General features: G+C 44.0%; 2 protein-coding genes across 7 annotated transcripts in view; both read right to left on the bottom strand.

The window, feature by feature from the left end:
- slc24a6a (solute carrier family 24 member 6a) overlaps positions 1–1,143 on the bottom strand; it is a 35,801-nt gene extending 34,658 nt beyond the window's left edge. For all 3 annotated transcript variants that reach the window (XM_029257494.1, XM_029257495.1, XM_029257496.1), the window contains exon 1: positions 809–1,143. In XM_029257494.1, coding sequence (XP_029113327.1) covers positions 809–1,067 — 259 coding nt within the window. In that variant the 5' untranslated portion in view covers positions 1,068–1,143. The remainder of the gene's footprint in view (positions 1–808) is intronic.
- Positions 1,144–4,367: 3,224 nt separating this feature from the next.
- The window catches only part of LOC108925436 (signal-induced proliferation-associated 1-like protein 2), a 47,234-nt gene continuing 25,046 nt past the window's right edge, over positions 4,368–26,555 (bottom strand). For 2 of the 4 annotated variants that reach the window (XM_018737348.2, XM_018737349.2), the window contains exons 2-16: positions 23,745–25,515; positions 22,497–22,621; positions 21,799–21,987; positions 21,260–21,434; positions 19,101–19,204; positions 17,997–18,154; positions 17,167–17,767; positions 16,489–16,763; positions 15,733–16,032; positions 15,139–15,277; positions 14,432–14,564; positions 13,130–13,228; positions 12,916–13,006; positions 11,311–11,389; positions 4,368–6,845 (exon numbers count right to left, since the gene is read on the bottom strand). In XM_018737348.2, the coding sequence (XP_018592864.1) occupies positions 6,702–6,845; positions 11,311–11,389; positions 12,916–13,006; positions 13,130–13,228; positions 14,432–14,564; positions 15,139–15,277; positions 15,733–16,032; positions 16,489–16,763; positions 17,167–17,767; positions 17,997–18,154; positions 19,101–19,204; positions 21,260–21,434; positions 21,799–21,987; positions 22,497–22,621; positions 23,745–24,915 (3,783 nt within the window). In that variant the 5' untranslated portion in view covers positions 24,916–25,515 and the 3' untranslated portion in view covers positions 4,368–6,701. Of the gene's footprint in view, positions 6,846–8,306; positions 10,869–11,310; positions 11,390–12,915; positions 13,007–13,129; positions 13,229–14,431; positions 14,565–15,138; positions 15,278–15,732; positions 16,033–16,488; positions 16,764–17,166; positions 17,768–17,996; positions 18,155–19,100; positions 19,205–21,259; positions 21,435–21,798; positions 21,988–22,496; positions 22,622–23,744; positions 25,516–26,555 lie in introns of those variants that run through there. The other 2 variants (XM_018737352.2, XM_018737353.2) reach the window with 2 other exon arrangements.

Here is a 26,555-nt window from a genome sequence, read left to right as displayed (position 1 = left end):
TAAAACATTAAGTCCTATTGGTAAAAGTACATTTAATTCGCGTGGGAATAAAATAATAATATATTATTAGAATAATAAAATACAGAATAATAGAATTACAGAATAATAAAAAACTGGACACAACCAAAGGTACCTGTGTGACGCATGTTCTTTCTGTGAAAAGCGCGATGCAGTTTTGTCGGACGGACGGTTTACTCTGGTAAAGTCTGCCGCACTAGTCTAATATTTCTACCCGTAAGCGCAACGTGGAGAAAATGCGGTAAAAGGCATTGTTTCCAAGAGAAATATTCAATATTAAAAGTTATCGATGCATAACGTGAGCATTTATGTCTGTATGACCTTTTTAATGAGTATTTTTGTCCCCTCGAACGCTGCGCACCGGTATTATTTTCATACGGAGAGACACAGAAGCGCCTTCGGGCACGAATCGCTGCTGTCATTCTGCGCGCGTGTGTCGCGCACGCACGCACTCACGCGCACACACACACACACACACACACGTATGACCTGCCGCATTTCGGTGCCTTTTCCTACACACCAATCCGTGTGAGCACAATGCCAATCCCACGAGCTGCATCCATCTCGCCAGGTCATTTACCACAGTAAACCGGGTTGCTCTCTCTGTATGTGATGAGCTTCTTCTTCTTGTTCTTCTCCTTTGCTGCTGTGGGTTGTTGTTACACGTGAAAACACCTCGCTCATGTTCGGAATGTGAACTCCCCCCCCCATGGCATGGGCCACCACCATGTGTCCGCAACGCGCATCCCGTGTGTAAACGCGTGTGTTCGGGTCGGGGAGGGAGGCTCACCTGTTCCGTGCAGGATCCAGGTAAGAGCCACGAAGCCCAGTCCGCAGCAGCAGAGCCGCCCGAAGCGCCGCCGCCTCCCGCTCCTGAGCGCCGCCTTCATGCTGCCGGCGTCGGCCGCCTCGCTCAGAACATGTCCGTCTCCGCGGCAACGGGTGCGAGTGAAGCTCAGCGCGCTCTCTGTGCAGCGGACGGCGGCCGGCGCGACGAGGCTCCGAGTCTCATTGAGCGGCGCCTGAGGCTCAGAGCCCGGCAGCAGCATCCCTCCTCCTGCGGCCCCCCGGCTTCGCCCCTTGCTGCAGCCGCTGTCGGATCAGCATCCCGAGACCTCCTCACCCATCGATCTGTGTGTGTGTGAGAGAGACAGAGAGAGAGAGAGAGAGAGAGAGAGAGAGAGACGGGAGGAGGAGGAGGAGGAGAAGGAGGGGGTACCCGCGGACCCCCACCGACCCACCACTCCCACCGCTCTGTTCCCTCTTCTCGCTGCGATTCGCTCTGAGCCCCTCGAGTCGATGCGCTGCGGAGGCTCCGTCCTCCACCAGTGTTTCCGCGCGCGTGTGCAGGTTGCTCTTCTCGTCCGGACCGAACACGAACACACACACACACACACACACTGCTCGCCATGTCTCTCCCTGCATCCTGTCGCCGGCTATTATTGAGTTCACAACCTCACGCAACTGGCTCAGTAGGACCCCGGTTTTAACCTCCACATCACATGCCTATATAATTAATATTTCTTGTCTCACCGAATACTCAACAAGCAGCAGCAATTTTGCAAAACCGATTTAAGAAAAATCATTTTTTATATGGAAACTACACACTACTGCTGACATTTTCCTGATTACTCTGAATAAATACTTATATATATATATTTCACATCATGGGTGAAATATGCGTTTACGTTCACCTGAAAGAGTAGTTCTTAGGAGACATACACAATGATACGTTCTCAGTCTGTCAAATGGGTTTTAGATTTTGGTTTTTTACATTTTATTTTACAAAATGACTCGTGGTCGGACCACGATTTTGACGCGCCAGTCCCGTGCGCTCAACGGAGGCTTTTGAAAGACTGCCGGTAGAGGGCGCTGTTTATTCCGCGCTCCCACATCACTGTCTTGAGCCGAATGGACGAACAGATGGAGAACAATGAAGGTGCCAATGAAGTGTTACCGGACTCTTAAAATGTGGGGAAACGCATGGAGAAGTTAACTTTTATTCTAAAAGGAATAAAAAGACTGTGAAAGGCTTTTTCATGTTAAGTTATATTATTATTTGAACTCATAGAAGAAGCAACTCAACTCATAGAGAAGCAACTCTTGACTTAGAGAAGAAGGCAAAGCTGCTGAGAACAAAGTCCATGGACTCGGAGCCCCCAGAGCACACAAAGGTGCTTGAGTTCTTTTGCAGAAGGGCAAGGCTTGTATTAAAACTCTTCATTGATAGCTCTAATTTGAACAGCTGTCCAGGTGCCAGGTGCCAGGTGCACCACATATCTTGCCACTGATCACAAACAGTTGGTCCACATAGGGAACTGAGTCTAAATGTTTCTTATGATAACTCTGGCTTTTAGTTATCCCAGTCTATTTCTTCGAATGCTAAAAAGATTGAGAAAAAACCTACACGGTTGCATCGAGAGCAAGAGACCCAATGGCTTTTTTTTTTAGTGAAAGTTGGCAGTTCTCAGCTTCCTGTAGTTGTGTGACACGTCAATAGTGTGTGAAAAGGAAGGAACGAAAAACCCCAGAGCAAATCAGTGGCTTCACACTCATGAAGGTCAGAAGCTGCTACTGGCATATACCTGCTGTGCTGCAGCGAACTGTGCTCTTGTTCTAACAGTTGATGGTGACCATGGCAACAAAGTGCAAAAATTCACGCTTGACCCCAACACTATTTGCTTTTACCAATGACAAAATAACTTTCAACACTTCATAAATTCTAGGTAAATATAGATATGGTTTCACTCCATTTCTGCATTTTGCACAGTTTTTTTGCATCACAAAATTTTATTATGTTTTCATGATCCTATCCCTTAATTAACAACATAACCCAACATGCATCATCATCTGTATACCACCATAATGAGAGCTTGGTTGTTATACAACATGATTTCTGTCCAGTATGGACCCAACTTGAATTAAAAGATATTTTTATACTTGTAGTAATGAGTTTGTGATATTCCATGTTTACATAATTAATTTAAGAAATGTCCAACTGGCAATAAATCCTGACAATTAATTGCATGTACAGTCTAAATAAGTCAGGTTGTCAGTGCTGTGTGAATAACACCATGTGACTTTAGTACTGTTAATTTTAAACCTCTACTTTTGGCCCACAAGTGATGCTCCTTCAGTACACCAGTGCAAATCCTTTGAATTGACCTGCCTTGGGCTGCAATGCTTAGGTGTAGCTGGAACAGTTGCAGCACATGGAGAATTAGTCAGTTTTACTGAGCTAAAAATAAACTGTCAGACAATGACACACCATACAACAGTGTGCCACAGAAAGGTCTTATTTTTCCATGACTTCTGTGCAAGTGTCTCCGGCTGAGCGTTTCCACAAATCTTTCTGTGATATAGCTCCATGTCTGTTCTTGTCCTGTTGTGTGACAGCCAGACTAACTCTGTGGAGGTTTGCCATACTTGTTCTTGTGCTTCATCACAACTTCATATTTCTACCTTTACAGCTCAGTCAAGATGACTGCTCCAAAACCCTTGAGATGATTCACAAAATACTACAATTCAGTTACATGTTTAAGCACTGAGGTGTGAGCAGCAGTGTAGAGATAAGGGTTGCTGCCATGTGGTACGAATGCACCTCATCTGAATCTTGCTTGAGAAACCTTGATTAAGGTACTTAACTTTAAATAGGTCTAGAAACAATACTCTGCTGTACAAATGGGGAAATAATTGCAATTAACTACAGCCATCATCTGAGACTGCCAACTGTTTTCATTTACTGTTAACATAACCTAATCCTCACAGAGCCACATAATAAAACTGTTCTCAGGAGGTGACAAGAATATGATAGCAACCTAGTCAAAGTGTACCAGAATAAGTGCAGGTACTATCAAATTCAAATCACACAAATGGTGACTAATGATGACGTACAACCTTAATTGAAGCGAATAACAATGGATGACAAATAAACTGAAATAAAATAATAAAATACAACCAGAAGGGCACAGATCAGTACAGAATACATAACTGGTATCATGCGACTGCCAGAGCACACTTGGAATGCAGGATACAGTACAGTGGTCTGTAGTACAGACTGTCCATGAAATCTCAGGGACTCTCAGAATGACTTAAATGACTGAAATCTGAAGCCATACGAAGGACTGGAACTTTGGGACTACTACTGCGAGAGCATCACCTGAAAGTAAATCCTTAAAATCATTAGTGAAGATGCACACAGAATATTTATTGGCTGCACAAAGAACACTTTGCAAGAGTTCCCTCCATTCGATAACACTAATTATCACTAGTACAGAAATAAAATATAGAAACATTATTAGCAAAAATTTTTGTATTTTTTTATTCAAAAGAAACTCCATTTTGCAGCATACGTATTTACAGCTTGACACATATTAATACACCTAATAAGGAATTACACCTCTGGATCATGATAAGTTATAAACTTTTTTTATACAGTTATAAAGAGTAGGGGGCAGAAGGTGTTTGCTATGGCAGTAAGCTTTTTCAAGTGCTCCACTTACTAGAAGTCATAGTCACACAAGCTTTTAGTTTTTTTTTGCACAGTCACTTTGCTAACATTTACCACTTATGGTTCCATTTAAAACAAGACTTGCCAAAGAAAATAGTTTCATTTCTGAAAGTATCACCTGTCTGAGATGAACTCTATAAGGTGTTCACACAACTGAATGCACAAAGGATACTGATTAGTTCAACTGTATTTATATCTCTCTGTATAGATACTTATAATTTAATCTAAATATAATCTGCTGGTACCAGGTAATCACAGTGAATATAAAACAAAATTAAGAAAATGAGCTCCAAAATGAAAAGGAAAAAAAAAATACATTTAACAGTAAGGTATATTAAATACATCACAAGCTTTCAGCTGTGCACACATCATTTTTTGATAGTCTTCTTCTGAAATCCAGGTTCCTGATGGGAAACTGAGCTCTAAACCACTACAGAGGAACTCACCTTTTGCTCAGCTCCACCGATTAGTCTGAACTCTTAATGAGGGTGCGCCTGACTCCATCCTCACTGAACCCTTCCTAAGAACAGAGGAAGCTACACAGAGGATGGCACCAGTGTGATTTTTTCTTGCAACCACAGACATAGTCATGGCTGCAGGTTTGGTTAGCTACACTCACAGTTGGTGACAAAAGTAACAAGAGTAACATGAATACATCCAGTGAGCTTAATTCCTTTGGCACCGCATAACCCTCTTGCACTGAAAACGCGACCTTCTGCATCTTATTATTCTTAAAATGTATGTTAGACATCCAAGCATAATACTGAAGTAATACCGGCCCAACGTAAAAAAAAGAACACTGATAAGAAAGTAAAAATTGTCACTCATTTGATTAAAGAGCCGCATAAAATTCATAGTCACAGTATCCTGAGGATGAAGTATGAGGTGTGGGTTTTCATAACCGCTGGAAATTTGGTCTCCATCTTTCACAAAAAAAAAAAAAAAAAAAAACACCTGCCGAAGTTTCCACAACAAAACCTTTGTTGCTTATGTCACCAGACTTACAGAAACAATTTATTGTAGGCAACATCTTTACAACAGAATATTGACACTGTGTGCTCACTGGCAATGACATCACTGAAGACACGGAATGGGAATCACGAACTGGGAGTCGTCCCGAAACACAATGGCCAGCACTGGATCTTGCAAGTGGAGTAAAGGAGAAGCATAAACACTGAAACACTGAAACACTGAAATACCTCAACTTTCTCCTATGTGTGTGTGTGTGTGTGTGTGTGTGAAACATATATATACACACACAAACACACATATACAAGATTGCATATGTATGGTTTGGATGCTTCAGATCTTCAGATTCATATTTGATTTATGTTCCTTTCCAAAAAATGTATTTAATGATTAAGCGCACATGTAAACATTGCAGTAGCCTACACGCCCATCCCTCTACACAGGTGTCCTTTGAAGCGCATGTCCAACTTGGAGACAGGGTACAGCAACAGAGCGCTGCCATCTGCGGCGGGGCCGCAGGGGGGTTGTCCACCGGTCCTCAGAGAACAAGTGGAGAGCGTGGCTGGAGGAAAGGGGAGAAAGGAAGAAGTAGAGAACACGTGCTTTCTTGGCAGCTCTCTGCCTATGACTTATTTATGGATCAGAGACAGACAGCAGTGGCTTGTGCAGTGTTTCGTGTGTGGGGGTGAGTGTCTCCCAACGTTCTGATGAACTGACAATTTTCCGTTTCCGTTAGAGACTGCGTTGAGCTAAAAAAAAAAAAGGAGATTTCCTCATTTTATGAGATATAAAGCCTATAGTTGTCAAATTCCACCACTTTTCCCTCTTCACTCTTTTGCCTACAGTTCAGGTAAATGAAGCTGATGTTAGATGATGAAGGCAATGTTACATGGGTGTGGCAATGCAAGTGTGCTACTGTAAACAAAGGCAGAGCAGCTGCAGAGAGTTATGCAGGGGTCTTTGGAACAAGGGAAATGTGCCCCTCATTTGGTGCGGCTCCAGGGGAGTCCTTTACTCCCACGCTGCAGGCTACTCTGTGTCCCAGTGGGGGTCCGGCACAGAGGAGTATGCACAATAGATTTTTAAGCCTAGGGGGTCCAACGTGGGTGGAGGAGGTGCAGGCGCTAGGACAGTGTCCATGAAATACAAGGAGACCCAGTCCAGTATAACACTGTGTGTTAGGGAGACTTCGGCTCTAGGAGGACTAGCAGGGCTTGTTGACGCTGCACAGCAGCTCCGTGACCTTGATGAGGCGGGCCACCGTGCTCTGGGACTCCTCCTGCAGCCGCTGGTTGTTCTGTCGGAGGCTCTGCACCTCCGCCTGCAGCATTGCCTTGTCCTCCTTCTCCTGGCAAGGGAGGAGGGAGCACCAGCCATGAGAACAAGGGGAGGAAGGAGGTTACTGTGAGTGGGAACTATAGGAAGAAAGGCTGGAGTTGTGTAGAGCTTTGACAGAAGACTACACTGGTACCTCAAGTTACGAACATTTGGGCTTTGAATTTTTAAAGACACAAACAGTTTATTTTTTTAGTAGCATTTTCTTCACCATCCTATTTCCTAAAATGACTCTGTTGCCGAGCGCCTGTTGTTCACCTGTGCTTCTGCTTGTCACCATTAGATGGAAGCAAAACACACTCAGAAAGGTGCTGTGTGTTCAGGGGGAAGCTTGGGGGAACTGTGCAGAACCAGTTTCATTCAGCCTACTTTTTTATTTATTACAGCTATATCCCCAAGACTATTACATAAAGAACACACTGCAGAAACAGAGATAAGTGTCGACTGTTAGGTTTTTCTAATTGTGTAGATAATAAAATGAAGTGAAAGTGACCAGATGATAAAGAACTCTGCACACGCTTATGTGATACCTTGGTCCCATCCTCATCATCAATTTTGTTACATATCTTATTTTCAGCCAGATTAAAACACACTTATTTTTAACGCGGCTTCAACCGAATGAAAGATAATAAATTCTCCTGACTGGAGTTCTGTTCACGGTGATCCCTATCTCACACCCAATAGCTCCAGTATAGAGGAACATTGAGACAATACCTTGAATGAGCTGTTTGATTTATCTAATGTTAAATTATAGGATTTATTATTTACTGAAAAATGAGAAATGTCTGTATTATTACATTTTTGCTTGTTACACAGTGGATGGATTTACAAATTTCTCTGCAATGTACATTGGCTTTGGAGAAAAGCATCTGCTAAATGAATAAATGTATATTTAAATAAACAGAATTCGTGTCCCAGTTTTGTTCATAAATTGAGGTCCAAGTGTAGTGGGGTAACACAACAGAGCTTTTGCTCACTCACCCTCTTTTTCACATGCAGACACACAAGCAGTCTCACCAGGACACAGAAAATACCAGGTCAAGTGGGGGTTCCGTCTCCCTCATTTTACAAAGTCAGAAGTCAACCCCAGCTTTTTGAAAACAGGGTTTTTGTTTTTGTAGTGCCAATTCCAACACAATCATGGGAACCACATCACCTCCACTGCTGAAACTGTTTCTGTGGCCCACACAGACACACACAGACACACAGACACACACACACACACACACACACACACACACACACGGACTGAAGAGGACACAAGGCACTTCTGAATTCAACAGTCCTTCTGAGGTGAACCTCAGTCCCACAGACTTTCCACCACTTCTCTAACCAGTAGAAGTTAAACTGTTCCTGTAAGAATAAGAATAAGTACAAAAATCTGAACAGTGTAGTCTTGGTCTGGTTAGAATGGAAAAAAAGCTTTTTTGAGGAACTCAGTACTGAAATATTATACAACAATAAAGTACACTCATTCCTTGCATAAAGAATTTGTTTTATGAAACCATCCAATCGGTAAATTGTAAGGGTGTTGAATGACCAATATTTCTTACTGAAAATAATAAAAAATACCAAGCTTGTCACAAAAAAAAGTATACGTTTTAGAACACTTAATAAGCTGTTTTTTTGTCGTATATGACTGTTATACAGTATGTGGGACATTATTTTTAGATTACCTCTGTCTAGCATTAATAGTATTGCTTCTGTTGCTTCTAACTTGCAAGTCTTTGCCAAATTTACCTAGCTAAAGATGTAGTACAAAGTCAAAGTAGATCCTTAATTAAACAAAATCCTGCAGGCACTGTGGCCCCGAAGGACAAGGGTTCAGAAGCCCTTAACTCGTCCATATACTGTATTATTCTTGTACATTAAGCTGTTAACAAAGTTACTGACTGCTGTACCCACTGAGACACCCACACACATACACACACCTAAGATTCTCTAATTGTCCTGCATGCTGACAAAGGTAAATACAGATGAAATGGAATTAGAAAGAAACAATTTATGACAAGTTTGCCATGGTCTGTAATCATTTTTGTATGCTGGTGAAGTAAAGGAATAAAAGCAAAACTGAACATTTCTTTGACAGATGGGGAAGTATTAAGCCAAATAACAAACCAGTCACTTGACATTTTCAGCAACTTTGTCCCTTGAGCCCTCAGCTGTTGTTACATGCACTGATTTCCATGGCAAAGCTGTCAACATTCGGAATGGAGCGCATATACAAAAAATGCAGAAAAATAACAGACATACAGAAGAAAACCAAATTTGACACATATTGTTTGATCAGTGTATCAGGACACATCCTTTTCATATGCACAGTGGTGCACGTCTGTTGTGTATGAAATGAGTCAACCCAACCGTTTGAACTATGACAGTTCAAATCAGTTACCGATTCAAAAGTCTAATATTATGAAAAGAAACTGCTACATTTATGCAAAAGTTATATAAGCAGCAAAGGCCATGTCTAATGAGGTTTAGCCACTTCAGTGTCTGTATTTGGTACACTCATTATTTACATAATCTATTCTGCTGAGAATCTGATTCAGCGCTATAATTCCATATAAAGTGTATTACTCACATTGAAAGAAACTTGGCGTTTAATTACCACACATAATCAGCTGCCCTTTGAAATGTGCAGACAGAACATGCAGGATCTACTGCAAAACGCACAGGCCTTCCACACCCAGTCCTGATACAGAGCTCAGTGTTAATGGCAGTGTCCATGACCCAGATGTTTCTGTGGTGGGCTGTGGAGGGTTTTAAATCACCTCACACTCACAAAGAAAGTGAGTGCTTAGGGGAGGCAGGATAGGCTGAGTGGATTGGTGTAGTGGGGGGCGTGACTGGGGGTTAAAATAGGAGAAGGTAAGTTGTGTATTATCATCAATCTCTGTGCAAATGCCTGTCAGAGAAGCTTTTTGGATGTACTGTCTTCAAAAGCAGAGTCTGCTCTAAAAACAGCAGTAGTGTTAATGTATGGATTCGCTGACTTCAGGGCCCTTTCATACAGAAGTGGTCCAAAAGGCATTGATGCTAATCTAGAAGCTCAAGAAAAGCCATTTTTGAGGTGCTGGCTGTCCTTAAAGTATCGCCAAGAGAGAACATGAAAACCAGCCATTACTGCTCCTTCAGTCAGTCGATTCCTCTCCGACTCTCAGTAGGAATATTTCTGGTCATAAGAGTACAGAGCAAACCATGCTCACTCTCGTGGTGAAAACATAACCTGTCTTCCTTGTGTGTGGACACAGGGGGAGAGTGATCATGTTGACTGGTAGATTGATGATAATACTCTGTTAATGAGTAGTGAGGCATGATACAGTTGATGAGGGCAAAAAAAGGATGACTGGGGTCCATTTATGAGGCCATCATGTTGGTGCTCGACAGGTTGTGTCTTCTCCTCGGTAGCTTGCGGGTGCTTGTTGCATGTTTTGGACGGATTCAAGGGACATATCAACATGGTAACATCTTCATGCATGCTTGGGCAGCTTGATGATGTAGAACCTCCTTTTTTTGAGAAAAGTGAAGGTGAAATAACTTCACTTTAGCACACATTGTTTTTCAGTGAATGCTGAGAAGCTCCAGTGATCATCTTCCAGCTTGGTTTACCATCTAGGATAAAAATGTACTCATACTGATGGCTACCTGGAAGCAACGTTTACTGGGTTTGTAACTGTCTCTTCAGTTTGACAGTTTTGTGGAGAAGGTGGAGAGAGGCATGCAAAAATCTGCCCCCTCACCCAACCCTTGCCTTCCACCAGGTAAACCCAAATATGCATAAAGCACAGCTCAAAGTTTGATCCAGTCTACTAACATTGCAGACAACAGAACGGCACATCTAATTAGCCGGCATGCTTGTGAACATTTCTTGTAGGTATGCTTCAAAATTTCACAGTTTCCATGCTGTTAAGTTCAATGGCTGCAGTTCTGTCAGGTGTCAAACTCTTAAGGTCAGGTCAGCCAGCATCTTCAGGCAGTATGGTGTGAAGATCGGCAGACAGCTACAAAGACCCATTCGCCACTTTGGTTACATCCTCTTTTCTCAGAAAAGAAAAAGAATCATCATTATCACTTCTAGGTTTCGGATGAACCATCTCAATGTATCATTTGTAACATTTGTACCAGAATGGATTCTGCATCCATCAATGTGAAACCTTTATTGTACACATACTGATGTAAACACTCATCCAAAATAAATCTGATACTGTTGTCAAGCTGGTGTGAAGAGACAAAGCATGGCTGGCTCCACAAAGCCACTGCCAACCCTTGTGAAACCTAGTAAAAATCAATATAATGGCTTAAAGAACACTGAATACTGTTTATACTCCTTCTCTGCCTGTCTGTCTGTCTCAGGCTCAGGTGTGAGGCAGGCAGCAGGTCAGAAAATGAGAGGTATTAGTCATTGTGTGTGACTGAGGTGAAGAGCAGGAGTGGGTCCGGGTGGGGACAAGGGACTAACTAATGCTGGGTGTCAGTACCTTTTGCAGGTCATCCTGTAGCCTCTTCAGCATGGTCTCCAGCTGGGACACTTTCTCCTCCAGGTGGCTACTGGTGTCACTGCAGAAGAAGGGACAGAGGGGTTCATACTCAGAATCAGAATCAGAATGAGTCTTACTGGGCGAGTGTGCTGATACACACAAGGAATTTGCTGTGGTTCTAGATGCTTCCAGTATTTACAGACAACAAACAGCTGACACAGAATTACAGAATAAATAAATAACACATTGAGAGCAGGGTGGATCTGTAACAAGAAACACTACTCATAGAGGCCCGGCTCCACCTCCTCTGCTGTCTAAGCCATCCTGGAATCCTTTTCTTCCCCATGTACAAATGCCTTAAGAAAAAATTATGTCAATCATGTCGAAAACGCTTTGCCACAGCACAGCTCAGTTCCTCAGGTTAATGCACCTCAGACTCATCTAAGGAACTGAGCACTTTGTGTGCCTGTAAAAACCACAAAACAGGAAAAGGGGAAATTGCGAGCAAAAATCCTTTAGATTTAAAAGCAACCTGAAAATGATCAAAATTATGCATATTGTAACAGAAAAAAATGAATTAAAAACACTTTTTTAAGCATTATCCTGTAAGCACAGGGCACTTCAGTAATGCTTCAAAATATTTCCTGTGAAGTCATTAGGACACCAGTCTTCACGCCAGAATTAAAAAGGTTATACTGAGAAGGAAGAAACGCATTTATGAAGGAGTTATTTGCAAAAAGGGCACCGAGATCAAAACAAAAAGTAATCCCAGACACAGGATTAGAAAGCCTTTTTTTGCCCCGGTATATCTACAAGGCCAGATATTAACCATATGACAGCACTTGAGCCGTACTACTGCCAGCACACAGCAGCACCACAGACTTTATTCAAGAAAAGAAGTAACATTAATTACAATTAGTTAGATATCAGTGAAGTTTCAGTCTAATTTCATGAGCAGAGAGAAAATTCTGGTGCAAATAACATCTTTTTGTTTTGGCTGCTTTTCGCCATCTATTTTGCATTTTGTGTACTGGCCTTTTTTTTCTCACCATTATGATCAACAAAGACAAACATACTCATACTCTAAACAGATTTTTCAGTGCAGGGGAAACAAAGTGTATAATAGAGAAGTGGAGATAATCTGTGCATGCTGATAAACATTTTCCATGGTGGGGTGCAGTGCAGCAGGTTTGACTGGGTCCTGCTCTCTGATGGGTCTGTGGTTCAAGTCCTGCTTGGGGTGCCTTGTGACAGACCAGCCTCCCATCTTGGGTGTGTCCCTTCCCCCTACACCCTGTGCTGCCAGGCTAGGCTCCAGCTCACCACAACCCCGCATGGGACAAGTAGTTTCAGTGTGTGTGTCTTTCTTCCATGGCCTGTTGTGTCTCAACGTTTATTTATTGCAGCTGATTAGTCAAAGCAATGTGTTTACATGCAGAAAGTTCAAGACTGGCACATTGTTCAAATACATAATGCCAGTTTCTCCTCCTTTGAGTTAAACTGACACACTTTTAATGACAAGTCCAAGAACTGCTTGTTGCTATGTAGATAAATCAATGGTATATTTGGATTAATCTTTCTTGAAAGAGGACATGAGGAGCTCACCTATGCGGTATGTCTTTCATCTTGGAGTCCATTTGCACTGGTGTGATTGTGCTGTCCCCCGTAGCCTGGGCTCCGTCTCCAGCAATTTGGTCTGTTACATCGTAGTGCAAAATATGGAGCATCAGTAGTTTCATGGCCATGCTCAGAAAAAAACAACATCAGTACTTTATGGGAACGCATGGAAGATTTTCTCGTAAGCCCACGTCATCCTAACCTTCTTGAGACAGGGCCTCCAGAATACTGCGACAGGCTGTGGCGAGGTCTGAGATGGACTGCCATTCCTCCTCAGAGGAATCAGTGGTCTCTGACAGTACTGAGGGAAGCAGGGAAAGATAATGTACACACTGCTATCAGTCTCTCATTACCAATACTATCAATAAATACCCATAATTGAGAAATCACTGATAAAGCACTGCACAAACTGTAGCAGTAGGCAAATGGCATGAAATTAAAAAAGGAGTCATGCCAAGTTTCTGTTTAAAATTTTATGCCTATTCAAGTTATTAAGTGATTTGTAGAAATATCTCTTTCAAGGGCTGTTAATTGCAAGATTGCCAGTAAGAAACGTTCACCAGCAGGCGGCAGTGCTCTCCACAGAAGAGGGACTCTGTCCCTTCACATCCATGTTGGGGCAAATGTGAAGAATGTAGCACATCTACATTAAAATTCAGGCGGTAGGCTAGAGTAACAATTTTAAACCATTTAAATATGAACAATTTCAGGAAAAGGAAATGACTGCCAAACTTCTACCAAATTGTTCATTTAGAATTGATTGTTAATTCAACATTTAAATGCAGCAACTTAAGAAGTGTAACAACATGGTTTGAGCGAGATGTATGCTGCAGATTTCTGCATTAAACAAAAGTTCAACGCATGAGCTTCGTCCTGTAGTACATTCAAAACCCATCAAAGGAGGCACACAGTGACACAGTGTGACTCAGAGGGACAGGCGCAGGGAGGGGGAGGGAGAGGGGAGGTGCATAGAGCAGATGGCCAAATGGGTTCCTTGTTTTGGGACAGTCTGAAGCCCACTTCCCATCTGTCTCCTGCTCAATGTGGAACTCGGAGTGGTGGGGTAACTTAGGGAAATGGGGGGTGGGGAATGAGGACTCGGTGCAGATCATGAAGGTGGTATGAGGAACAACCTGGCTGCCTAGTTACAAAGGTACACTTTACAGTTATTTCCCATTCAGTAATTACTGAGAAAGGGGAATCAGCACAGGATCAAACTGGTGCACAGTAATAAAGTGCTACTTCTTCCAGTGCTGCATCTGTATTGCCTATTCAGCTCACACCTAACCTCTGTGTTTTCTTTTAGAGCAAATGTCTTCCCTATGAGTCAGGCTATGCTTCATAACAAGTAAAAGTTCAGCCTTTAACACAGTGTTTGATTTTATAACTCATACTTAGTGAAAGGGAATGGCAGACTAGACACAGGAAGGTGAGAAAATGCTAATGAGAGATGGTGCTGGAGAGATGGTGCAGCAACACTGGAGTGAGGCTTCAGGCTACCTACTCTTGGTTATAGAGTTGTGCAGGTTTAGGGCACGGGAGCTGCGGTCGCCAGCCTCCAAGCTGACCAAGAGAGGTGGTGGCTGGGAGGGTTCGGTGGCAGAGAGCCGACCCTCGCTTGCGACCGCCCTTACAGCCTGCAAAAAATACCAAGTATGTCGCAAGGGCCTCACACAAAACATAGGGACACACTCCTAAACATGAATTCATAACTTAACCTCTGTTACTACTTTTCATTCCTTGCTTAGATGACTCTGGTCCAAAGCAGTGTATAACATGTGACCTATCTACACATCAGGGTATTTTCACTGGAGCCATTCAGATGACCTTAATCAATGGGATGACAGCAGGAGTGCAGAGTGGGTTTTGAACTGGCAACCTTCAGTTTATTTCAGCAGATACCACAAGATATCAGTTCATTACAATTAAAGGAACGTCAAAGTTTAATTTTACCTAATATATTATCACAATGTTTCTTAAGTGCCAGTTTATAAAAAAGTTATGTTTCACACGTCACCTACTGATGAAGTTATTCTCCTGTGGTATTTCGGGTTACAGGAGAACAGAAGTAAAACTCTTCCTTGGGTTTAAAACCAAGTGATGAAGTGAAAAAAAGAGGGAGGGACATTGTGTTTAAGCATAGATCCATATTGATGGGATCTCCTCCTTCCTGTACTGGGAACCGAGGACCATGAATAAGCCAGGTGGTACCTGGTCCTGCAGCCCCTCCTCATCCAGGACCGACTTGGGCTTGACCGCCAAGATAAGGTCAGGTGTGGTGTCATGCAGTGCCGTAATGTTGGTGTAGATGTGATTATCCTTCAGCTTGGTCCTACTGTCATACAACGAACTGTCAAGAAAAGGAAAATATTCATGACTCTTACTGCCTGTCTTTTTATGGCATTTGAGCTATGAATTTTTACCTTTCTATGTGACCTTTTTTGGAACAGGACAGTGTTCAGAGACTGTCTGTAAATACAAGGGCTACCTACACTTGAACCCATATTAAACTGTGTCAGTACCACCAGGTAACATCAACTATGCTAAAGGACCAATGCAGAGTGCCACTCTTTATTTTGCATTCAAACTCGTATTGCACAAACTCAACGGTACATTCTGAAACATAAACAAATTAATGAGCCATTAGTGTGACTTCAACTAATATTCCTTATGACAAGGAAGAGGTATCTTACAAATGCAACAACTGGGATGGCTGTTAAGACTTTACAGGACACAGGTGTGAAGAGACTGAATATGTGGCTACATGCGGCATACTTGCTGCACGAGTCCAGCTGGGGCGGGTACCTCTCCAGTGAGCAACCGTGTGTCAGTTGGCTGGGGGTGTCATCGAGAAGCAGGCTGGCAGGGTTATGCTGGAGAGCGTGCTGGAAAGGCGGGGAGATGAGTGAGTACTGACATTCCCCTTCCACGACTGGCCCCGGTGGCACATCTTTGGGTGTTGCTTCTTCTGCTGGCTGGGCTGTCTCACCCGCACCCTCTTCACACTCCTTGTTCTCCTCCAAAACCCAGGCCTCCCTGCACTGCCCCCCCTCTGCCTTGTGCTCCGTGTCCTGCATGGCCTTCTGGTAGAGCTCTGAGAAACTCCTGTGGACAGGTGATAGATGCAAAAACATCCAAACAGTCAGAAGATGACATCTGTGGGGGACTGCACTCGTAACCTAATACCAGGGAGTTCATTCTGTACTTCTACAATGAAAATATCTTGCTGTAGCTGGATGGACCAACCCTCAATGGAATAGGCAAAGCAGGGAATGATTGGATAAATGAATGCTGGAAAGTAAAAATTTGCATACTATATGGATAAAAGTACCTCCTTACCCAATTATTCTCACTCTCTAGCTACTGAAGAGCTAACCAGAATAACAATACCATGTTACGTCCATCCACAGACACATGTATTCTGTCAGACTCCATAAGTTTTGGTAAGAAATCCTGTTCAAGAAACCAGAAAAAAGGGCCAAACTGCTCCCTCTCCTGCTCCTCCCCCATCCCAGCTTCTTTGCCATGAGGTGTGTTAGTCACTGCCTCCCTTCTACTTACCTGCGTGGCTTTCCTTTTTCATCCGGAGCGATGACGGTGAGCTGGATTTTGGATGTGGTACGCAGCAGGTTGGTCCTCTCAGCCTGAGGCATACCCACCAGTGAATGCCCGCACAGCTGCACCACACGTGCCCAGTGTTGCAGTCCCGCTTTCTCCACATAGCTGTAGCGCTGCAGATCCACCACGAAGCCTTCCTCGTTCAGCGAGAAGCCTGGCTGGCCCACAGCATCCCTCAGGGCAGTTATCTCCCGCGCCTCACACCCCCGTGTGACCAGCTGTGGGAGGGAGAAAACGTCAGTCTCCCACTGCTTGCACACAGTATTTATAAATTTACACAGCAGAAACTCAATCTGTAAAATTTTGCAGAAACAGGACTGGGCACAGAAAAAAAACATTTAATTTCATTACATTCTTTAGTTGTTTAAATAAAAGTAAATTAAAGGACACAATTTCACACATTTACTTGAACATCAGGAGAGACCTTTTCTGGGATTTGCAGTGAAATATCACTCTGCCAGTTATTATGCTTACAAATCTTGAAGTACTTGGATATTTTTCTGCCTGACAGCTTCAGTCTCTGGACTTCCTGAATAACTGCTAAGACACTGTGAGCCTGATGGTGCAGGTGAACTCCCTCAAAGGTTAAAAGCTAATGAGGACAGCTACTTCCCCACTCACCTCTAGTCTCTGGACCACCTCCCGGATGTCATCCATCTGGCTGTCAGAAACACTGACAGACACCCAGTCTCCCCGCTCATAGAAGATGTCAAGGCAAGGCCCGCCTTTTGCTCCTCCCTCCATCATTGCCTTCCAGCCAATCACATCACGGCAACAGCAGTTGAAAACCACCCGACGAGAAGACCTCTCAATCAGCACCACCGATTCAGCAGAAATACCCAGAAGGCAGGGTATTCTGTCGCTGTTTGCTCCGCCCTCTGCTGCGAGCACAGCCCATATCAAGGCCCCTGCACTGTGTAGCTCCGCACCCTTGGCGCCCTTCAGCTTGTCCTTTCGCTTGCCACCAAGAGAAAGAAGGGGGAACTTGGTTGAGGAGTCAATGGGTGTGGTGGTGACAAAGTTCTCTGCCAAGTCCTTCAGGTACTCCTGGCGTGTGCGTGTTGCCATGGAGAGGAACTTCTCGGACTTCTCTGCCGCATTCTCAGCATTTACCACCTTGGCCAGGAGGAAATCCCGGAACGCCGGAGAACGGGGAAAGTGAGCCCCTTTGGGGAAGAGGGGTCCAAACAGTGGAATATCCTTGGATCTGGTCACAGCCACCCTTAGAATAAATTTGAGAGTGGGGATTAGATCAGTAGCTTTAAGTATGGTGAAGAGGCAAAGGACACTTAACTGATGTGCAGTTTTTTAAAACAGTGTGGGAAATGGCATACCTTGCAGTACAGAACATAGAACCACACCACTGAAGGATACCAGTAAAGGAGTCCTATCACACTCTTCCCTGTGTGTGCAGTATTGATTTTTGAGCAAGCAGACTCAGTGGCCAGTACCTGTAGTAGGTGTGCTCCGTGCAGGGATGGTGGACCTGGACGATGATGAATACATGCTGAAAGTGCGAGCGAATGGTTTTTGGGGTGAAGGGCAGGGCTCCTGGTTCTTGGAAGACGATGGTCACAATGTCATTGCCAATGTGCCTTTTCCTCAGTAGCTGCCAAGAAGTCAGGCGGTTTTAAGGAAAAGGATGGTTAGCCATGGCTTCCTTCATGTTATGCAATACAGGTCAACATCTTGAATCAATAAGCATACACTCATTCCCCATTTTTTGGTTTTCCAATATCCAGTTCTTCTCTTATCTGTACCGAGATTATTAATAGCACTTATCACTGGTCCAGATTTTCATTGATCTGGGCTGCTACATTCGGTCCAGGCCTGCAATGTTCAGTTCAGCATGAAAAACTGAGAGTGCATTTGAAAAATGCCCTAAGCTCATGTCTGAAAGAGACTGTGAGACACACTGCTTTGTGGGAACCATGTACCCATGCTCTCAACTGCACTCAGGTGCTCTACAGTCTCATTTGTTTATTCATGTATTCTTCTGTTGTATTCTCTGTTTTGCATCATTGTGCTTCAGTTTTCTAATTATTCACTTATTTCAATGTGACATACAGCCCTCATCTTCTTCAAGTCAGTCCAGGCACACTATTAATAATAAGTTAACTTTACGAAACCACTACTTATAAAAATTTATTTTCGAGACAATAGGCTATTAATTTTCACCGTTTCACAGTGAATTTCCATGAATAGTCCACTGTTACTCTATAGACACAGAAAAACTTTAAAAAATAGCAACAATATAGTAAACAGTTTCAGTACTTGGCTGGTTTTCATGAATGAATTTGGACCAGATAACAGGGGATAAGTTTACATTACTTCTGGAGAAGTCTTTTATTTTGGGGTATACATATAACATAACAAATCTGAAGATAATGTTACTTATTTTGTTCTTTTTTAGTTTTTAGCTAAAAAAAAAAAAAAAAAAAAGACTAAAAAGTAGAGAAATCAGTCATCAGCTTTTAAACTTCATCATCATGGCAGTTTTCAATGTTTTCTGAAACAAAGCACTTTGTTTGTGTGGAGAGCTATAGCAAATGTACCTGCTGCATGTTGTTGGGTGTGTAGGGGAGCATGGTTGACACATGGAACATGATCTCATAGTCCTGGTATCGTGTGTACAGCGAATGAGTACCAGTGGAATCCGCTAAGCAAGAAGAAGAGAATTGTTAAAAAACTTAATTATTAATGACGCACAATGACACAGCTCAAACCTTTGTTTACAGATAGCTTGTAGTACCACTGAGTAAGGTAACTTCTCTGAATTGCTCCAGTAAAAAATCTCCCATCTCTATAAATGGGTAAATAATTGTAGGCAGCTTAACATTGCAAGTCACTTTGTTGAAAACTCTCCGCAAAATCGGCAGGATTTAAAGTGTTTGTGTTTGAGTAAGAAGTGTGTACGCCGACTCTTCACATAACAAACATTTGAATTATGAATGTTCAAAGATAATTCAGTTAATCTATTTGTTCTGCAAGGGAAAATGATGGCGTAGTGGCGTAGCAAGCTTGACCTGTGCCTGCTCTCTGGTGGGTCTGGGGTTTAAGTCCTACTTGGGGTGCCTTGTGGTAGACTGGCAGTCTGTCCTGGGTGTGTCCCCTCCCCCTCCAGCCTTGGACCCTGTGCTGCTGGGTTAGGCTCTGGCTTGGGGCAAGTGGTTTCAGTGTGTGTGTGTGTGTGTGTGTGTGTGTGTGTGTGTGTGTATTTGTTCTGCATTTTCTAAAATTTGGCTGTTACAGCGACATCCAACCTGCATTTCCACACACCCATTAGAACAAAAGCATAAGACCACCTTGATTCACCACGTTTCCACGGTGTTTAGAGATCGTGTGGTATTTATCAGTGTTGCTGATCAGTAATAAGATGTTAAATACTGCAAATTTTTTTAGAATCAACTGGTCTACAATCCGAAATGAATAGGTATTTATTATTTTCAGACGTTTTAAATAAGAATTAATTTTAATGTACCTCAGAGTTAATGATATGTAAAAATGAAAAGTATTTTGAAGGTGTAGATAATAAAAGTTTGAAGTGGGAGAAAGCAAGAAACATTGGACATGTTTATTGCATGGACTGGTCAGAATTTGGGATTAAATAAGAGGTAATGCAGACAATACATATTTGTTTTCAGAAACTTTAACCAACCAACCAACCAATGTCTATAACCGCTTCTCACAAGTGGGGTCATGGCAAGCTGGAGCCTAACCTGGCAATACAGGGCACAAGGCTAAGGGAGATGGAGACGCACTCAGGACGGGACACCAGTCCGACACAGCGCACCCCTAGCAGGACTTGAGCCCCAGACCCGCCACACAGCGAGCACCGGCCAAACCCACTGCGCCACCACACCCCCCCAGGAAACTTTAAATTTTCAATTTTAATGTAGTCTGAAATTAACAAAGTTAAAATTAAATTAAGTTAACAGACACACACACACACACACACACACACACACACACACACACACGCGCTGTCTGAAACCGCTTGTCCTTAGCGGGGTCGCGGCGAGCTGGAGCTTAACCCGGCAACACAGCGCGCAAGGCTGGAGGGGGAGGGGACACACCCAGGACAGGACGCCAGTCCATCACAAGGCACTCCAAGCAGGACTCGGACCCCAGACCTGCCAGAGAGCACGACCCAGCCAAACCCACTGCGCCACCAAGTTGATATAAATTAATAATTAAAAACTGTTGCACTGCAATGGACTGACATTAAGACCATTTTGTGCTCTGCTTTGCACCCCATGCCTTTTGCACACCATGACCCTGTACATGTGGCTACTGATAATGAAGTGTAGCAGAGGATTTGTTTTTTATAACTTCATCTGAAATTTCTTAGATCTTAACCTGTGAATATGTGGAGCAATACTTGTTTTACATACCTTTGATTGATAGTGACTTAGTAAACATTATTTTGGAGATGCAAACAAATCAAGTCAGACTTCAGCTTCTAGCTGTGTTCATAAATTGAGGATACAGTGCATTTGTTCATATGAGTGTGTCTGAATGCTTTTCCAGCAGCATTGTCTCATTTTTTTAAATCTCAGGCATTCTGTGTGGGTGAGTGTGTCTATATAAGTGTGTGTGAATAAATGTACAAACAAATGCAACATAACGAAGGTGTACCGCTGACATTTGGTGACTAGTGGCACTTCTCAAAGCCTGACTAGTGTGTGTTCAGTGTAATTTCTGGCCAACTTACACTTTGTATCCAGCTGTGCCCGGTACTTCTCAAATCCCAGCAGTCGCACACGCTCCCCCAGAAGATCTAGGAACTCGTCAAAAGCAGCACCCGCGCTTTCATTGTTGTACATGTCCTCCTCAGAGCTCTGGTTGGCCCGGCAGTACATCACCCCCACCTTCCGCTGGAAGTTCAGCTGAGACGGAGCAGAGAGTTAAAACCATGCCCTTACATTTAGTTTACTCCCTATAGTTATGATATTATAAAGTCAAAAGTATAACTCAGATATTTGATTTATTTCATTACAGCAAATACTGTTTATGTGAACGCTAAAAGTTGCCAGTGCATAATTTTTTCTGAACATTTTTTCATACTTCCATTAAAATTCTATGACAACTTTATCAAAAGTGGATTGAGACGCTTCATTGATTCTGTTTTGCTGCCAACACAGAGGCTATTTCTAACAAAAGTCAGGAGAGCCAGTGTTTGTATTGCTTTCTGCCGTAATATCTCCCTCGAGGCTGCCCCGCCATGTCTCAGTACCCCCTCCATCAACTCACCCCCTGCTCGTCCAGCTTCAACAGTGTGTCCCGGACTTTGGGAGAGTTGGAGGCCAATCGTAGGCAGTTCAGGTTTAGCTCGGGTATGATGTGCTCCAGCAGCCGCTTGGGAGAAAGACCACGGGGAGTAGCATGGCGCGCTGCTGACGGCACTGACTCCTCCAGGATGGAGCCCCGTAGAGTCTTCAACTGAGCCGAGGGGAAAAGCAACAGCTGACTGCTACACGTTCTACATCAGGTGATTGTGTGATATACAGTCTGGAACTATGAATACTGCAAGGTTTTGATCTTTCAGTCAAGAAGTTTATTTTTGCCCGAAACACCTCACCTGGTATTCACATCATCTTATGGCTGAGTGATGGTTGAGTCCTAGGTTGAAAACCTAGAAGGTTTGTGGGTTTTTGAACCCAGGTCTCTCAGTTGTAAGGTGATATGTCTAACCACTAAACTAACTGTTGTCCTAGTTCATCTAAACATAGTTCTTTAGACTGAAGGAGGAAATCAGAGCACCCAGAAGAAACCCACTTGAACAGAAAGGACAACATGCAAACTCCACGCAGAGCCAGATTCGAACCCATAAGCCTAACTCACAGCCCAAGTGTTGTGTAACACCAGATTTTAAGTTATTCAGGTGTTTTAAATATAAATCAGACCCCAGTGAAACACATTTCTCTGAGCTCTGCTTTGTGTGGGTTTACCTCGGTGGTGCGGAAGATGATCCTGTAGTTGTACTGAACTCCACTGGAGCTCTCCTTCTCCTCCCGTCGAAAGCTGATGGCAACAGGTCCCAGGCGCTCGTCCACACCAAAGAAGTTCTGGTGATCTGTGGGTGCGAGGAAGAGGAGGCGATCCAAAGAGGCATAATGTGGTCACTTAAAAGGCAGAAACTTAGGACATGTAACCTTATTCTTTACCTTTTGAGCACCACCAGAAAGCACAACTAGACAGCTTTGCAGAGCCAGAAAGGTGGCAGAGCTAGAGACAAAACATAACCACATAAAACTTACACACTCAGAGATCCTGAGAAAGATACACTAAATCAGAAAGTACTAAACATAGCAAAGAAATTTATACGCATGGAACAGACAGAATGTAATCAAAGTCAAATCTGTAACACTTCAGCTACTAATTATAGACAACATGTAATAAAAAAATCTTTTGTTAAATCTCTGGAGCATTATGCAGGAACACAAGGTATTTTTCTGCTGAATGAGCAATTTAAGTCTTATGGGTCAGAGTATTGTTCTATTATCTCTCTGTGCGGTGACTCAAGGGATATGCAAGAATAGGCTGTGTGTTTACGGGTTTAAAAGAACAAGAGCAAAGCCAAGCAACCACATGTGAAAGAACTCAAATGCTTGAAAATATTCACTCCAAACAATTTTTTTCCTATTTAAAGAAAACGCACAATAACAGGAACCTGACACGACATACCTCGGTCACACTATAGATGTCTTATTACTTTAATTAATGTGTCATGGACAAATAAAATGATCCACATACAATGAAAATGAAAACGATTCAACTGAGCAAACTATGTAGCAGTACAGACTAGCAAAGACACATGATCAGAAATCACAGAAACGAAATATGCGACAGAATGCATCACTACTGACTACTGTGAGGTAGCCAGTAGTTAAGAACATAGCTTACAACGTGAAGGTTGCTGGTTTGAGCCCCACTATTACTCTAGTCAACTTCGACCAAGTAATACCCCTGAATTGCTCCAGAACAGGAACCAAGCACTGAACATGGGTCCAATATTGCAAATGCTGGGTAAATGAGTCAGCTAAGGAGCAAAGTTGTAATATTAACAACATTGTCTGTATTTCCCTGGAAATCATACCGATGCTCCAATGCTTTGGTTTTCTGACACTGCCAGTTGCTATAGTGTAATACCATGTCTCCCCATGGCCAATTTGAGAACCCAGCGCTGGCCGCATTACCTTTCATGTAGAAGTATTTGCGATAGTAGTGGGCCCCCAAGTCTGCGTGCTCAATGAAGTAATTGCTCTTGCCCTGCTGCTGCACATGGCTCTCCCTGGGCTCCTCCAGCACGGACACAGCGTCATTAGGGCTCCTCAGGCTAAGCCGCAGCCCCCCCGGGCCCCGCGCCCGCCCAAGGCCTGCCCGCTCTTCGCCCCCAATCTCATTCCGGAAGTGAGGGCAGCTGAGGAGCATGTCACTGTCATTGCCATCGCCTTCATCTAGCAGCGCTGTCTCCCGTAGGGCCTCGGGGTCCTCCTCGCTACTAACGCCCCCCACCGCTGGCAAAGGAGGGGTGGCCGCAGTGGACGGCCGTAGCTGTGATGCTGCAGAAGCCCCTGAAGTGATGTTCTTCTTACGGCCAATGCTGTCACGGTTGGACGCGGCCTCTGTCAGGTCGAAGAGAATGCTCTGCACATCATAGTGCGCAAAATTCCGGACCCACATCCCACCCCCCAGACTGTCACCAGGGCACACCTGGGCCAGCTGTGGGGAGCTGCTAGTCTTTGCCTTCTTGCTTTGTTGCTCCAGTTTGGCAGCCTTGGCTACCTTCGAGTCTCCTTCTGGTGCGGACAGAGCGCGGAAGAAGTTGTTAGGCTCATGTTCCGGTTCAGACTCAGGGCCTGGAAGGCCCAGTAAGAGGAGTGGGTCTTTGAAACGGAGAGCGGAGGAGGGGCTCAGGACACCCTGTTCATCACTATTTAACAGCTGTGGGCGTGTCTGTTGCTCCAATGAGGAGAGGCTACCATACTCCCTGTGCAGCATCCCCCCAGAATCACCTGGTAGCCCTGTATCCACAATACCTTCATCTCCCAGGCCTACCTTCCGGCCCCCCATCCCCATGACCTTGCCTACGCCCTTCCCCGGGGCTTCCAGGTCCCCCAGTGTCACGTCGCTGTTGCTCCTCTGCATGATGTGGCTGCGGCCCGCCGAGCGAAGATTGGAGCCCACCCGACTAGGGGTCACACCCTCGCCATCCACACTGTCGTAGCCTCTCCTGGGGGGCCACTCCGCTACCACCCGTGTCCGCACACCAACACTCTCCCTTTTTGCCTCAAAGGTGACCGATGCCAGTGGAGGCCGAAGGTTCTGGCGGCGAAACTTGCGGATGAACAGGTCGTCGGACTGCATGATCGGGGGTTTCAGGTGCCTGCTTCCCTTTCTCCTCTTGTTATTCTGCCTCCTTTGCCCGTAGGGGGTGCGCTCCTTGATCGGAGGTCTTCAGCAAACTGTTGCTGTGAGGTGGACACACTGACTAGGTACAGAGCAACAGTGCAGTATGGTGGACTGTAAGCATTGCACCTTCCTGAATCCAACAGAAGAACTGCTGTCCAAGGATTTCAGGTGGTCTTGGAGAGACACCTGTTTTCACACTGTTGCAACCTATTTTTCCCTTTAATAAACAAGCCCTAGGAGAAACAGGCAGTCCAGCTCCCTCTGAATGACAGGAGATCCAAAACAGGGATTCAGTACCTTAGATGCCAACCCTTGACAGGTTCCGCACGATCCATACCATTCCTTGTTTGCTATGGGAAGGAGGCTGATATTTCTATGTGCATGTTGTCCACCAGTAACAAAGAGCATCAGATCTTCAAGGGATTTTTAATGCTGAATTGTTCACCGCAAGGAGTGAAGTTAGGCTTCGGGTGCAATGTCTTCAAAGCCTAGCTTATTCCTCACCAATGGGAGCCCTTATTACATTTCCTCAGTCCTCCAGCTCTGTATTGCCACCTGTGCAGAGACAAACAAAGGGCAAAATTGAAAATTTGCACAGCCTGCATTTTGTAACTTCAGTTTATAATCCCACACAGTTACAAGTCTCTACAATAGTCCAAACACATATTTACAATTCAATGATAACTAAAGTTTTATCAGTTTCACATAACAGGGCATCACTGTTCAAACCCTGAAGGTTGGAATACACAAGATTCATGACAAGATCTCTAAGCATAGTATTTTACTTTTTTAACACATGCCGGAGTGTTCAAGGGCCCTGAGATCAATGATGAGCACTCCCTGTTATTATTGTGCTCATGTGCCTTTTTCCTCTATCCAGAAATAACTTGTGCACTGCAACCCTGCACACTGCCTCCACCCTATAGGCAGTCACAATGGCAGGCAGAGGGGGGACCTTTTCCTGTGCTGAAAACATCATCCAGGGACAAGGCCGAAGAATAACACAGGCGATTACCCTCTCTCACCCGTGTCTCTCTCTCTGCTTTGCAGTGTTTGACAGAAACTAATGTTGGAGGAGGCACTGTGCAAGGTGACAACACTGACACAGCTCCACTCTATCAATCCTAAGAAGTTAAGGATAGCCCGGGAGAAGTCCTCCTTCCTGAGCAGCACTTCAGACCCTGGACCAAATTAAACCAAACACACTCTCTTTCAAATCCTGATTCTGTGATGCTGAACTATTCCAAAAGGTATTTTGGTTCTATAGACTGATTTGCAGCTGATGGTCTAAACACGCACAGTCTGAAACTGCTAGTCCCGAGCAAGGTCACAGCAAACCAGAGCCTAACTCAGCAACACAGGGTCCAAGGCTGGAGGGGACACACCCCAACTGGATGCTAATCCATTGCAAGGCACCCCAAGCAGCACTTGAACCCTAGACCGACCAGAGAGCAGGACCCAGCCAAACCTGCTGTGCCACTGCACCCTCCACTAGTCTGTACATAAGTGTAATAATGTGTTTGCTCTGACTTCATTATTGTCTATTTAGCAGATGTCCTTCACGTACCAATTATCCTTGATAGCTCCCACTTCTA

The sequence above is a fragment of the Scleropages formosus genome, chromosome 13 (genome assembly GCF_900964775.1).
Source record: "Scleropages formosus chromosome 13, fSclFor1.1, whole genome shotgun sequence".
NCBI classification, from domain to species: domain Eukaryota; kingdom Metazoa; phylum Chordata; class Actinopteri; order Osteoglossiformes; family Osteoglossidae; genus Scleropages; species Scleropages formosus.
This window is presented reverse-complemented; position numbering and strand designations above follow the sequence as displayed.